Source organism: Gopherus flavomarginatus, chromosome 11 (genome assembly GCF_025201925.1).
Source record: "Gopherus flavomarginatus isolate rGopFla2 chromosome 11, rGopFla2.mat.asm, whole genome shotgun sequence".
Classification (NCBI taxonomy): domain Eukaryota; kingdom Metazoa; phylum Chordata; order Testudines; family Testudinidae; genus Gopherus; species Gopherus flavomarginatus.
Window position 1 is genome coordinate 23,142,327 of NC_066627.1, and position 14,671 is coordinate 23,156,997.

Here is a 14,671-nt window from a genome sequence, read left to right on the forward strand (position 1 = left end):
TATTTTCTTCTGAAAATTTTGACTTTTAATCAGAATAAATGAAAACCAAAATGTTTTGGTTTTGGAGTGGGGGAGTGACTGAAAACACAACATTTTCAACTGAAAGCAGACTTTTTTTGTGTGAAAAAGTATATTTAAAAATAATTTTGACAGAACTTTTTGGATCTGCCCAACTCCAAGTGTTCATGTTGCCAACACTCACAATGATGTCACGAGTCTACTAGTATTTAGTTTTTCTCTTAAAGCCCCAGCTCCTGGAGTCATGTGATTATGTGACAGTCTGAGTTTTTCTTTCTTTCTTGCTAGAAGTGAGTTTCTAGCCCTCAAGGTTGCACAGAAAATACTGAAGATGTGTCCCAAGTAAAGGCTCCAAAACGAGACACCAAATGAAAATAGCCCTTTTTTATGGCGTCTAAGTCAATCTCATGATTTCTCAGGGCCCGTCTCCTGATTTTTGATCACTTGGGGTAGGCCACACTGTACAGGGGATGTGTTATGACGGGGCATGTGACCATGCGGAGCCTGCAGCACCTGAGACCACTGGGGAGTTTGGAGGGCCCCTCTGTTCGCTGGTGGGGGTGGATTTGCTGTGACAATGGCTAGGCTTACCCTCGCTGCCTGTCACCCCTCAGCATGCCATGGACATCCTGGGCTTCAGCAATGAAGAGAAGTATGGCTGCTATAAAATAGTGGGCGCCATCATGCACTTCGGCAACATGAAGTTCAAGCAGAAGCAGCGGGAGGAGCAGGCGGAGGCCGAAAACACTGAAAGTGAGTTTGCCACACAGCCGAGTAGGGCTGGGAAAAACTTTGCTGAGCCCAGCAGGGTGCATGAACTCCTTCCACTGCTGGACAGAAAATCACAGGGCTGGAGCATTGAAACAATCCCCGTCAAGTTTCCCATTTATCCACCTGCCATCCCTTCCCTTTCCCACATTCCTCTCCTGTGGTGATGCCTATTGACTAGGGGCCATGCCTCCCACAGTGCTCAGAACTCCCCGCAGTAGCCCTGCCTCTCTGAGCATCTGTTTGGTGCAGGACACTGGGTCTGCTTCTGTCAAATCAGCTGCACTGTGCAAAGGTTTATTGTTCTCCTTTATTGCTTTGTCCTATCTCTGCACAAGAGGGAAGAGAAAAGGCTGTGCAGGGAACCTTAGCTCAGGCAGTTCCCAATATTTGAGCACAGCACTCAGTGAGTGCTACACAGTTCAGGATATATGCTGGTGCTGCTGCACTGGCAAAGAGAATGTTGGTCTAACAGGAAATGATTCCCCTTCATCGTTAAGATGGAGCAAATCTTCCTACACAGAGATTCTCCGGGTTGGTAATACCTCAGAGAGGCACAGGTGCAAAAATCTCCTGCTGCCAAAACCCCCCTACGACTCCACCTTACACACCACACCCTGGAGAACACAATACAGACACTGCCCACTGGGGAGGTAAGCAGACTACAGAGAATTTTTGGGTTAGTGAAAGCCAGCAGAAGACAGCATCATCTCAGCCCGAGAACCATATATTTTTGTCTTGAGTATGCCCATCACCTGGCTGCTTCCTCATGGTTTGATGATGTGTTGCAGGTGCTGACAAGGCCTCCTACCTCATGGGAATCAGTTCAGCTGACCTCATCAAAGGGCTGCTCCACCCCAGAGTGAAAGTAGGAAATGAGTATGTGACAAAAGGTCAGAACGTGGAACAGGTGAGTGTGCTGGGACTGTAGTCTCCTGCCAGCATTGTTACCTGGAATCCCTTGGCTATGTGCCCTACAGGAGAGCGATGGCTTTAGGTGGCATTCCCAGTGCAGGGCCTTTAGCTCTGGAGTTCACCCCTCTGGTGGCCCCACAAAGTCTGAGTTTGGGTGCCCCAAGGGCATGGTGTAAGCTGAACCTGCTACTGCTGTCTTTTAGCAGCTGTCTCGGTTATTCATTGCTAGTGTGACGTGGAAGCAGGAGTGTGCTGGGCTGATGGCTGGATATTTTTGGCCATTGCATTTTACAGTGATGGGCCAAGGCTGGAATTTCAATTTGAACCCCTTTGATTTGTGGAGGGTTTGGGTTCAAATCCTTGGACACTGTGGTTTGGCCTGGGTTGGATCCAAACTCAAGAGGGGCCTAATTTCTGTGATTCTTGCTTCAGCTGTAGCCCCAATCTCATGAGATGTTGGCTCAAGATGGTGGAAACCTCCCCAGGACAGCAGCTCTTGTGAGATTCCCACTGTTGAGAGTGGGAAGGTTGCAAGCGCAGCTCATGAGGTTTCAGCACCCTCAGCCGCACACCCAAAACTCAGCCTGGATTGCACACCCACCTTGCACACCAGCCTGGGAGTCACATTTCTGATCATTCCTATCTGAGTCGTGGGCCTATGTTCCATCTTCTGAAGTGACTTAGGCACTTGGGAGCCTGGGGGTCAGAAAGTCCATGGGACACAGGCTCCTAAGTCACTGGGGCACTTTTGAAAATGTGACCCCAGCACATCCCTGACAGGCTGCCCCAGCCTGGAGCTGCAGGTACACTTAGTCAGGAGAGGAGGGCACAAGGTAAATGTCTGCATGAACACAAACACACCGATTAATTCAGTGGCTGAAATGTGAACAGCCCTTGGTGGGAGCAGCAATTCCTTTGGCTCTGGCTGGCTATTCCCCTTCCTGCTCTGAGAGTAATGGGTCTTCACCGCCTCAGGCTAGGTGTAGACAGAACAAAACCAATAGGGAGCAAGTCCTGATGTGACGAGCCCTCTCCGGATTGCATTGGCAGGTGGTGTATGCAGTTGGGGCCTTGGCCAAAGCCACCTACGATCGCATGTTCAAGTGGTTGGTGACTCGTATCAACAAAACCCTGGACACCAAGCTGGCCAGGCAGTTCTTCATCGGAGTACTGGACATCGCAGGCTTTGAGATCTTTGAGGTGGGTTGCAGGGGTGGTGTGTATTAAACAGACTCAGTGCCATAGACACACACGCAGCTTTCCCATGGCTTCTGGCAGTTCTGCCATGAAGATATGGGTGTCTATGGAGAATGGAGCTCGTGTGTCAATTCATTAACCCAGAATACTGTACACCCACCACAGCCCCTGGGAATTGCTCTGTTGTTGCTGAGGACCAGAGTGCCAATTCAGTCCCAGCTGAGTTTCTTTCCACCTGTTCTGGAATGGGATCCCAGCTGGGTCTGTCCACATGGGCTAGGTGGAATCAGTGATGGACTGGGACCAGGGGATGCTCCCCTTTGCTGACAGAGGTTTGGTTTGTGCCTGCAGTATAACAGCTTTGAGCAGCTGTGCATCAACTTCACCAATGAGAAACTGCAACAGTTTTTCAACCACCACATGTTCGTCCTGGAGCAAGAAGAATACAAGAAAGAAGGCATCGAATGGGTCTTCATCGACTTTGGCCTGGACCTGCAGGCCTGCATTGACCTGATTGAGAAGGTACAGCATGAAGCATGGAGATGGGGGTCAGTGACTCTGCCAGCCTGCTTGGGTGGCTGTGTGAGACTGGAGTGGGCTGAGCATACGGTGTGGCTGCACAGGGCTCTGATAATCCCGGTTTGTTACCAAGCATCCAGCTGAGCAATACCGTTGGGTGGATCCTTTTATTACAGGGGTGGGATAGATGGCTGCCACCAGACTGAGCTGTAGGGTAAGCATTCTAAACAGCTTGCTGAGCCCTCAGCGAGTTCTGGATTTCGCCCTGGCCCTGACTGCTTGAGAGGGAAATGAAAAACAAGTCCGGGGGAGCGGGATGGCCTATGGGAGCAGGGGAAAATCCAGTTTGTGCCTTGGAAAATCCCCCTCAACTTTTACTGATTAGGGAAACTGCAGAAGGCAGTGGGCTGGAGGTAATGCCAGGGCGGGGCGGGAGGGGGGGCTTTCCACAGTAGAGTTTATCCTGCCAGTTGAGACGTAGGGAGGGAATGATGGGGAAATGCTGTCACAAGGTGGTGATAGTTTGCCCCGTGCACATTCTCCCAGCATCTCTCTGCAGAGGCCTGAATGACGACTCTCACTCAGCACGTCCCCAGCCAGTAGCGCAGAGCAAGTCCCTGTGCATTTCAGGTGCTAGGATGGCTGCATTTGTGCCAGGGATTGATCAGGAGCTGGAATTGGGTGGGGGCCTGTCCTGTCCTTTCCCCGCTGTGCCGAAGTCTGAGCGGCTCATGGGTATCCTTTCCTGCAGCCGTTGGGAATCCTCTCCATCCTGGAGGAGGAGTGCATGTTCCCAAAAGCCTCAGACATGTCCTTCAAGGCCAAGCTGTACGACAACCACATCGGGAAGTCACCTAATTTCCAGAAGCCACGGCCAGACAAGAAGCGCAAATACGAGGCACACTTTGAGCTGGTGCACTACGCAGGAGTGGTACGTCTCCCGCCAAGCCCTTCTCTTTCCCAGGCCTCTTGAGGTCTCCATGCTGGGCTGCTGACCTGACCTGCTTCTCTTTGTCCTGTGGCGACAGGTACCCTACAACATCATTGGCTGGCTGGATAAGAATAAAGACCCCCTGAATGAGACAGTGGTGGGCGTCTTCCAGAAATCGCAGAACAAGCTCTTGGGCAGCTTATATGAGAATTACGTGAGCTCCTCCTCAGGTGAGCCGTGGTCCTGCCCCACTTCCCCCCTCACACACACCATGACCTCACCTGGGAACACCTCCCGAGCGGCCCAGAACTGCTCTCTGCCGGCACCAGCAGGCCTGTAGAGTGCAGTGGCTCTGACAGAAGGCCATCACCAAGGGTGGAGTATGGTTTTGTGGGGCCCTGGGCAGAGCAAGTGGGGGCCCCTCCCCACCCCATGCTCCTGCCAGGGAAATAGGATTGGAGCATGGGGGCACCCATTTTTCTGGGGCCCCCAATTGGCCAGAGCCCTTGGGCACGGGCCTCGTTGGCCCAGTGGCTAATCTACCACCCCCTGCTCACCAAGAGACCTGGGGTGCCACGCTGCATGGATTCCTGGGAGGCCTGGATTCAACTCTCATGTATAGTCTCTCGCTTCCTGGGCAATGGGGTGCTGCAGCTTAGTCCTGGGGAGCCCAGCAGGGGATGGTGTCGTGGGAGTGAAGGGGAATCCCGGCAGGGAGCTGGGCAAAGCCAGAGGGGAGCAGCGGTTTACCCTAGTCTGCAGGGGTGGTCCAGGGTAAGTGTTGCCATTTCCCCCTCTGTAGAGACCTGGTGCCCGGTGCTAGTGGGGTTGCTAAAATCGGCATGACGGGGAATTCTGCCCATGTCAGGATTCACTCACTTTCCACTCCCCAATGAGGAGAGAGACAGGGAGACTCACACACAGCTCCGCCCCTCCGTTAATGTGCTCACCGATCCTACACACATTTCCACTCTCCCTCCAAAGTCCACGCTCACATGCTCGTAGGCCTTCTGCCACTGTGTCTCGGTTCAACACCGACCCCGCTGCCTCCTGCCCCACACACTCATTCCTTCCCCCTCACACACCCATTCTTCCTCATCGCATACCCCTTACTTCCACACACCAATTCCTTCCTCCTCGCACACCCCTTCTTCCCCGCTTGCACACCCCTTCCTGCCACACCCATTCTTCCTCCTTGCAAACCCCTTCCTCCCACACACCAAGTTGTTCCTCCTCGCACACTCCTTCTTCCCCGCTTGCACACCCCTTCCTCCCACCTCACACACCCACCTCCTACCTCACACACCCATTCTTCTTACTTGCACACCCTTTCCTCCCACCCACCAAGTCCTTCCTCCTTGCACACCCATTCTTCCCCCTTGCACACCCATTCCTCCTGCCTCACACACCCAACTTCTGCCTCACACACCCATTCTTCCTCCTTGCATACCCCTTCCTCCCACCCACCAAGTCCTTCCTACTTGCACACCCCTTCCCCCCTTGCACACCCCTTCCTCCCACCTCACACACCCACCTCCCACCTCCCACACCCATTCCTCCTGCCTCACACACCCATTCTTCCTACTTGCACACCCTTTCCTCTCACCTACCAAGTCCTTCCCCCTTGCACACCCCTTCCTCCTGCCTCACACACCCATTCCTCCTGCCTCACATACCCATTCTTCCTCCTTGCATACCCCTTCCTCCCACCCACCAAGTCCTTCCTACTTGCACACCCCTTCTTCCCCCCTTACACACCCCTTCTTTCCCCCTTGCACATCCCTTACTCTCACCTCACACACCCACCTCCCGCCTCACACACCCATTCTGCCATCCTCACACATCATCTTTCCTCTTCACACACCCATTATTCCCCTCTTGGACACCTACCTCACACACCCATTCTTCTCCCTTGCACACCCCTTCCTCACACCTCCCCCCACCTCACACACTCCCAAGCCCAGAGCTGGCCTGTGGCTCATCTAGCAGCACCAACATGGGACCCTGAGTCTTCCAAGTGCAGCAGACACAACAGACCACAAAGGAATACTTCGCTGGTGTCATGAATTTACCGTTTCCCTCCAACAGATGAGCCACCGAAGGCAGGGGTCAAGGAGAAGCGTAAGAAGGCAGCTTCCTTCCAAACGGTGTCCCAGCTGCATAAGGTAAGAGCGAGACCCACACCCAGGACTGGAGGGTGAAGACTTCCCTCCATGAATCCATCCCAGCCCCTCACCAGCCCAGGGGCATCTCCCTCACAAGCCTCTGATGCTGTAAGAGACACAAGGACCCTACAGGGTTGGTGTTTCTTGCTGCATGGGCACGACAGGTCCTCAGCCCTAGAGCAGGTGCTAGCTGTGCCGGGTCGGGAACAGTCTCAGCCCCCGGCTGCTAGCTCCTCTCCACGCTGCACTCACTCAGCTAAGGACCTGTGGTCCCAGACGGAGAAAAAATACCCCCCTTTGAGGTGGGGCTTGTGCCGCTGCTGAGCCTGCGATGGCTGTGCTGCCCGGCACCCGGCAGCGTCTCCGCCTTTGGGAGAGCGGCAGTTAAGACTTGCAGTGATGTTTAGATAATGTATTACATGAACATCACTTTAAGTCTGTGCTACCTCTCTCCTCACTCTGGACTGCAGGAAGGACAGCCCTTGGCAGAAGACAATGAAGGTGGATCTTACGGGGCTCTGAACAGGGGCGGATTATGGAGCCGCCCTGCAGCTCTCCTGCCTTGGGAGCTGGCTAGAGCAGATTGCTAGCTCAGTGCACCACAGGGCTCTGAACTCCGTTCACAGCACTCACTCCCAGGGTGTCTCTGTCCAGGCGAGGGCTGAGGCAGCCAGGGGGATAGCTGAGAACCAGACCAGACTGGGGTTCATAAGCTGAAAGCTAGATCCTTCAGGAAGAGTCTTGTCCTGCAATGACAGGGGAGCAGCAGCTGTGCCAGTCTTCACTGGCTCCAACGTCAGATGCAGGGGGGGCGCTTTCAGAGCTGAGGGCCCAGGTTCAATCCACTGGCCTCCTTCCTTGTGCAATGGGAAGGCCTCTCTGTCTTAGAGTCATCCTGCTGTGAGTGGGTCAGTCTAGCTGCTGCAAGGTGTCTGCTACCGAGAGAAGGGGGCTGCCTGAGCCCGTGGCCTAGGAGAGGGGGTAGCTTGGCCTGGCACAAGGAAGGGCAGGGCTTCAGGGTGGCTTGGGCTGTTGCTCAAAGGGAAAGGAAGTCCCATGCATCACCCACACCCTGAGCGAGACAAGGGCAGGGGGAATGTCTTCCCCCCAAGGCTGTGCCCTGTCCTAGCACTTTTTACAAGGAGCGTGGCTGGTGCGGGGGATGCCGATGTGGCTGGCTCTAGTCTCCAGACTCCTGGGGTCAAATCCATCCCCAAGCTGCAAATGAAAACGTGCTTGGGAGCCCCTACTGTGCATAGCAAACCCCTGTGGAGAATGGCACCACCCAATGCTGAGCCCCCCTGCAGGCTGCAGGCCCCCAGCACTCAGCGACTTCTCTATGGAAGCTGGGCTTAGGGTGTTGTTCCCACAGCCTTGGGAAGGTACAAAGACCTCTGAGGAGACATTCCCAGGAAATGAAGCAGGCCAGGGGGAAGGGGCATTGACAGAAGAGGGCTATTGGAGCCCAGGGCTGGGCTAGCAGCGCACTGCTGGTGGCATTGAGGGGCATGAGCGGGAGCTTGCCCAGCCTCTGCACGCACTGGGCCTGGCTCAGCTCTTCTCTGTCACCAACCCTAAATTCACTCCTAAGAACAAGAGCATCTGGTTCCTTGCCCCACTCCACAGCGCTGGCACTTGTGACACCCAGCACCACTGCTGGCCCCGGCCCCTGTCTGAGAGGGGGGCAGGCCCTGCTCTGGGCTCAGACTGGTACTGGCGTCTAGCTGGGGGCTCAGCCCAAGCAATGGGACAGCAGGGTGGGGACTTTTATACTGGGAACTGATGATGGGGGAGGGGGACGCGAGGCGAGCGGCGACACCCGGCAGGCAGAGGCAGCGTGTCCTGTCTCACCGTCGTATCTGCCCTACAGGAGAACCTCAACAAGCTGATGACCAACCTGCGTGCCACCCAGCCTCACTTTGTCCGCTGCATCATCCCCAATGAGACCAAGACCCCAGGTATGCAGCTGCAGGGCTGGGGCTGGGCTGAAATGGGCTGGTCAGGGAACAGGGCTGACAAGACAGCACTCGGATTAATGGCAGCCCATCATTATCTCCTCTGGTCTGCGTGTGCAGGGATCCCCCCTGTTCCCACCAGATCTCTGAGGATCCCATCCCCCACTTCTAGTCTATGAATTCCAGTTCCTGTCAGGAAGGGTCAGGGGAAACACTCCCCTCCAGCTGCACCATGTGCCTTAGGGCTGCCCAGAGGGGCCACAGGAGAGCTCCCTGTCCACATAGACCCCTTGGATGCAAAAGTGACAAGGACCTTTACAAGGGTCTAAACCCAGAAGCAAGAGGGTTGCTCCTCAGGAGCTGTGGGTAAAACACCTGCGCGTTGTGGATGCTGGTCTGACACCTCCTAGAGTCTCCTGGCAGGAGCAGCAGAGACGGAAGGCAAATCCTTCCCTAGCTACTCTGCGAGCCTGTGTTCTGCCATTGCGTGGGAGACACACATAGCACGGGCCACCCTCAGAGAGCAGAGGGGGCCCAGGCCACAGCACAGGTTTCAGTCCAGGCCAGTGAGCAGGGGTAAACCTGTTATTAAAACAGGGGTCATGTGCACAATCCAGGTTCAGCTGGAGGCTCCGCTTTCAGCTCCCCAACCCCGCTGGCCATGGGGTTTGGTTCAGGCCCCAGCCTGGCCAACATGGGCCCCGCTGGCCATGGGATTTGGTTCAGGCCCCAGCCTGGCTGACATGGGCCCCGCTGGCCATGGGGTTTGGTTCAGACCCCAGCCTGGCCAACGTGGGCCCTGCTGACACAACCCCGGCTGCTTTCTCTCCTCTGCAGGAGCCATGGACGCCTTCCTGGTGCTGCACCAGCTGCGCTGCAATGGCGTGCTGGAGGGCATTCGCATCTGCCGCAAAGGCTTCCCCAACAGGATCCTCTACGCTGATTTCAAGCAGCGGTAATGCCTCCTCTCTCTCTCTCCTGGTTGCTGGGGACTAGCTCAGGCAGGGGGCAGATTGCCCCAAGCTCCGCTCCACTCCCCAACGCGTGGGGGTTCATCTGAACCAGCACATACGTTGCTCGCCCTCTGCCACTAGGCCCTGCTGCGCATGGTGCCTTCATCCTGCTTCCCAGGGCAAAGCCGTCCGAGATTCCTTGATGCACCTGGGCTAATGTGGATACAGCAGGGTCTTGTGCAGCCGTCCCCCAAATGATGGTGATAGGAGTGAGAGGCCGGAGCCTGAGGCAGAGGCTGAATGTCAGTCAGAGGTGAATGAGGCTCGCCCCATCAGATGCACAGAGCCCAGTCAATTCCTTCCCTGCCTTTGCGATCCCAGCTCAGAGCTGGGTAGAAGTGTTGGCCCAGGCACAATCGGCCGCCTGCTGGCCTGGCTCTGATCCTGGCAGTTCAGCCCCATGGTGCTTGTATCATGCGGATCCCAGCACAGAGGAGGCAGCTCTGAGCTAGCCAGGCGTGCTGGGTTCTGGTGCACAAGCCAAGACACGACCTGTGGCATGGTGCTGTTGGTGTCCAGCGTGGCCACAGCTCGTGTCGCACAGACGTGTTCCTGGCTGGGTCCCTCCATGCGTGGAGTAAGAGGAAGCTACTGGCTTGGTGCTATGGCCCCTCTGCTGTGTCTCTGCAGCTATCGGATCCTGAATCCTGCTGCCATTCCTGATGACAAGTTTGTGGACAGCAGAAAGGCCACGGAGAAGCTGCTGAATTCCCTGGAGCTGGACCACTCCCAGTACAAGTTTGGTCACACCAAGGTGAGAGGGGAGGGCAGCTGGGCTCAGGCAGGGAGGGAGCAGGAGCTGGGGCTGAGTGGTCTGCCCTGAGGATGGGACTCCTCCTTAGAGACCTGCAGGGAGGGGAGAGGTGAGAGCTCCCAGTGCTCGCCTCCAGCTCCAGCTCACTTTGCTCTCCCCAGGGCTCATCGCCTCCAGAGCTCTTGCTCCAAACCACCCCCAGCGCTGTCTGGACTAGGCCCTCCTGCTGCAGGCCCCTGCCCTGCCTGCCTGCTCTTCCACCCCAGGGAGGAGGCAGAGGCAGGGGTGGCGTGGCTCAGTGTGGCAGCTGGAGATGGGTAGCTAGGGAAGAGCAGAGAGGCAGGCAGGGAGGAGGGTCCAGCAAGGACTCCCTTTCCCCAGGCTCCCATCACCCCAGGGCATGTTGTGTATCTGAGTCGCTGGCTCAGAGCTCCCCTAGACCCTGCCCTAGCAATTGGGGCACATGTCACGAGCGGGCTGTGGTGCACTAGCACTGTGAGTCCACACCAGACAGCACTAATGACACACACTCAGGCATCTAGGGATCTGCCCTCCGAATCACTGCAGCACCTGAGCATGTACCGCAGCTACAGAGAAACATGGCGCCCTCCACAGGGCAAAGAGAATGCAGTGGCTGCTTCAGGTATCTCTCCTGAGCAGGCAGCAGCTGCCCTGAGCCCCTCTGTGGTGGCACTGAATCACATGCAGCTGATGGCTGCTCAGAGAGTTCAGGTGCCTGTTAGTCCCATAAGCTCTGCTCCTATTCCCCTGCTTGCAGGTGTTTTTCAAAGCTGGTTTGCTGGGCCATTTGGAGGAGATGCGAGACGAGCGCCTGGCCAAGATCCTGACAATGCTGCAGGCCAGAATCCGTGGGCGGCTGATGCGCATTGAGTATCAGAAGATCATCAGCCGGAGGTAGAGCAGCTAGAGGGGGGGCCTGCCCCACTAGCACCGCTCACCCTTTGCCGTCCAATCACAGCAGGCAGGGATGTACCTCCCACCATGCCCAGTTGGTCAAACAAGCCCGGGGCGGAGCTGAACGGAATTCCAATGAAACCTTTGCCAATCAATCAAAATGGAACCGTTTTGTGGCGATGGTTTAATGTTGCTGAAGTTCCAGCAGAACCCTGCCTGGTTTCGGTGCAGCTCGCCCGCCCCGCTCCTGGGCAGCCTGCCTGGAGGGCGGATGGGGAGCCGAGAGCCTAGAAATCCTGGCTCCCAAGCTCATGGCTCTGGAGCAGCTCCACCCAGCAGCCTGCCTGCAGCTCCGTTCCCTTTTAAGGAGAATTTCATTCCAAATCAGAATGAAACCAAATTCTGAAATATCACATTCTTCCACGGGATGGAATGCCCTTTTCCCCCTGCCTTGCTCCACCCAGGGGGTCACTTCTCCCATTGCTGTACAGGCAGCAGTGCCATCCATGGGTGTTATTACTCCTGGCGAGGGAATGGAGACTCTACAAGGCAGATCAGTTTCCTCTCCAGGCCGCTCAGGCTGAGCGGGGGGTGGATTCTCCAGGCGGCAGGCAAGGAAAGCATCCCAGCAACTCAGGAGAAGCGCATTTATGTCAGCTATATTGCCAAAGGAGTGTTTTTCCATGGCTTGCAAAGTGGGGCTGAGAGGGGCCTGGCAGCAGGAGACAAAAACCCATGTCCCCATATTTGGGAAGTCTCCTACAGTCAGTGTGGAGGGCTCACAAGGGATGCACTGGGATAGAAACCCCTGGGAGGGTCAATACATTCCAGGCCGTGGACCAGACCTGAGGCCATTGTTGACCCTTCTGGCACTGTACATAAGCACCATGGAATGGATGGGCAGTCATGGCAATTGCTGCCGCCAGGGCCAGATTCCCCAAGGAGCTCAACCCCTGACATGCACCCGACATGCTGAGCCGTTGTGAAAACCTACCCCCGCACGTGCCAGCTAAGGAGAAGGGGTTTGTGGGGTGGGCCAGCAGGAAGTCCCTAAGCATCATAGTTTGACTGAGCCTGCCCTTCTCGTGCCTCAGGGAAGCGCTCTACACCATCCAGTGGAACATCCGAGCTTTCAACGCTGTCAAGAACTGGTCCTGGATGAAGCTTTTCTTCAAGATCAAGCCTCTGCTCCGGTCGGCGCAGACCGAGAAGGAGATAGCCACCTTGAAAGAGGAGTTCCAGAAGCTGAAGGAAGCTCTGGAGAAGTCAGAGGCTAAGAGGAAGGAGTTAGAAGAGAAACAAATTACCATGATCCAGGAGAAGAATGACCTGTCTCTCCAACTTCAAGCTGTAAGCCCCGTGTACAGCTCCTTAGCAGGGGAGATGTGGGTGCGGGTGGTGAGAGTGGGGTAGGCATGGGCATACCCCGCCAGACAGGTCAAATGTAATACCACAAGCCAGAACTGTCCTTTAGATGGGCACTACTCGCCTTCTGGCCCCTTGCACCCCAGAGGGCTCAGAAAAGGGCCTGACACTGTGGACAGGATGGTTCAAAGGAGTGAAGCTCAGGAATGGAGAATTTCTAGGTCACTGCTCAGTCTGGTCTAGGCAGAGATGGTCCAGCGTCATCTGCTGACCATTCAGCGGCCGGTGTGAAATGAGATGCAAGGCCTTAGTCCAGTGCTGAGCAAATGCTCGTCTCACAAAAAGTCCCTTCATAAGGGGAACCCTTGTGTCAGGGCAGAGAGAGGAATGAATGGGCCGCTCTGCGAAGGTGACCCCACCAGCATAGGCTGCAGAACATGGGTGGGAAGCGTGAATGTCTGCTGGCCAAGCTGTACCTGCTCCCTGGAGTGCAGTCTCCAGGCACTGTCAGTCCAGCACCTCCCAACACCTGAAGCAGAAGGACCAGCACAGGGCCAGCTCCAGGGGTTTTGCCGCCCCAAGCAGCCAAAAAAAAAAAAAAAAAAAAAAGCCGCAACCACGATCTGCGGCAATTCAGCAGGAGGTCCTTCGCTCTGAGCAGGAGTGAGGGACCCTCCACCGAATTGCCGCCGAATACTTGAAAGTGCCGCCCCGCTCCGGAGTGGCCTCCCCAAGCACCTGCTTGATAAGCTGGTGCCTGGAGTTGGCCCTGGACCAGCATCAGCTTCAGCAGCTCTCCCATTCCCCTTTGGCCCTAAGGGATGGGAAGAGAAAGGATGGGAATGTGCCAGAAAGAAACAAAAGCTTCCTTCCATCTGCCTGAATGGCTTGTGCTTGTTCTCTACATTAAGGGAAGGGCATCAGCAGCTAATGTCCAGGAGAATGAGGGTGTAGTGGTCTCTTCCAGGGGCTAGGACCCCTGCCTGGCTGGTAATATTTCCTGGGGGAAGTGGATGAGCATGTGTTTCCTTGTGCACTCTCCCAGGAACAAGACAACCTAGCTGATGCAGAAGATCGCTGTGACCTGCTGATCAAGGCCAAGATCCAGCTGGAGGCCAAAGTGAAAGAGCTGACAGAGCGTCTGGAGGACGAGGAGGAGATGAACGCGGACTTGACCTCCAAGAAACGCAAGCTGGAGGACGAATGTGCTGAGCTGAAGAAGGACATTGATGACTTAGAGATCACGCTGGCCAAGGTGGAGAAGGAGAAGCATGCCACAGAGAACAAGGTAACCAGCACTGCATGTGAGAGGGGTCACTGTGCAACTGCTGCTGCCAGTTACTGTGGGCTCCACAGAGCTCTGTGGCCACACTCCAGATAGCTTCCCTGAGCATCGTGACTACTGTAAGAGCTCAGGGATCTGCTCAGGGAGAGGAGGTTGCTGTTAGGATGTGAGAGGAAGGGCTAAGTCTCTGATAGGACTGGGCAAAATGCAGCCGGGCTCTGTAGAAGGTAGTATCTGAAAGAGCAAAAACCTCTCTGGCTCCAGAGCACTGCACAGTCTGTGTAGCAATAAGTGAAGTTGGAGGTAATGCCACGATTTTCCACCTGCAAAAACTGCCTTCAGTTTTGCCTGGTGTAGCTGGTGAAAGCCTTGGAATGAGAAGCAAGCCCTTGACAGACTTGCAAGAGCAATGGGGCTAAAGGCGGTAATGGTGACAGTGACGGTGAGGATGCTGACGGTGATGAGGGCAGTGGTGGGGATGGTGGGGATGGCAGTGGTTGTGATGGTGGGGGAGATGTTGGTGGTGCCTAGGGCAGCCCTCACTGGAAATGCCAAGATCAGGGCAGGCTGCAAAAGAGAGAGCAGATACTACCAAAGACTGGTGGGTAACACTGAAGTACGTTCACCAGTCACAAAGTGTGCTTCTGATTCCCCACCCTGGTTATCAAGAAGCTTAGAAAAAAGGAAACCATCCAGCCCCCTGTATTGCATTCCAGTTCTCTGGCTCCCAATCGGCACCTAGATCCAGTACAGTGAGAAGTTATTATAAAAACTCTGCTCACTATACAAAATGTTCTTCTGAACCCCAAAGGACTAGCCACATTGCCAAGTCAATATTAGTTTAGCTCTTACCCAAAATACCATGTTGCCA

General features: G+C 55.4%; 1 protein-coding gene across 1 annotated transcript in view; it reads left to right on the forward strand.

Annotated features, from left to right (window-relative positions):
• MYH7B (myosin heavy chain 7B) overlaps window positions 1-14,671 on the forward strand; it is a 55,308-nt gene that overhangs the window by 23,410 nt on the left and 17,227 nt on the right. The window contains exons 12-24 of the mRNA XM_050917231.1: window positions 633-771; window positions 1,578-1,696; window positions 2,752-2,901; window positions 3,250-3,420; window positions 4,169-4,348; window positions 4,446-4,578; window positions 6,437-6,513; window positions 8,384-8,471; window positions 9,306-9,423; window positions 10,112-10,235; window positions 11,014-11,150; window positions 12,245-12,500; window positions 13,561-13,803. Coding sequence (XP_050773188.1) covers window positions 633-771; window positions 1,578-1,696; window positions 2,752-2,901; window positions 3,250-3,420; window positions 4,169-4,348; window positions 4,446-4,578; window positions 6,437-6,513; window positions 8,384-8,471; window positions 9,306-9,423; window positions 10,112-10,235; window positions 11,014-11,150; window positions 12,245-12,500; window positions 13,561-13,803 — 1,935 coding nt within the window. The remainder of the gene's footprint in view (window positions 1-632; window positions 772-1,577; window positions 1,697-2,751; window positions 2,902-3,249; window positions 3,421-4,168; window positions 4,349-4,445; window positions 4,579-6,436; window positions 6,514-8,383; window positions 8,472-9,305; window positions 9,424-10,111; window positions 10,236-11,013; window positions 11,151-12,244; window positions 12,501-13,560; window positions 13,804-14,671) is intronic.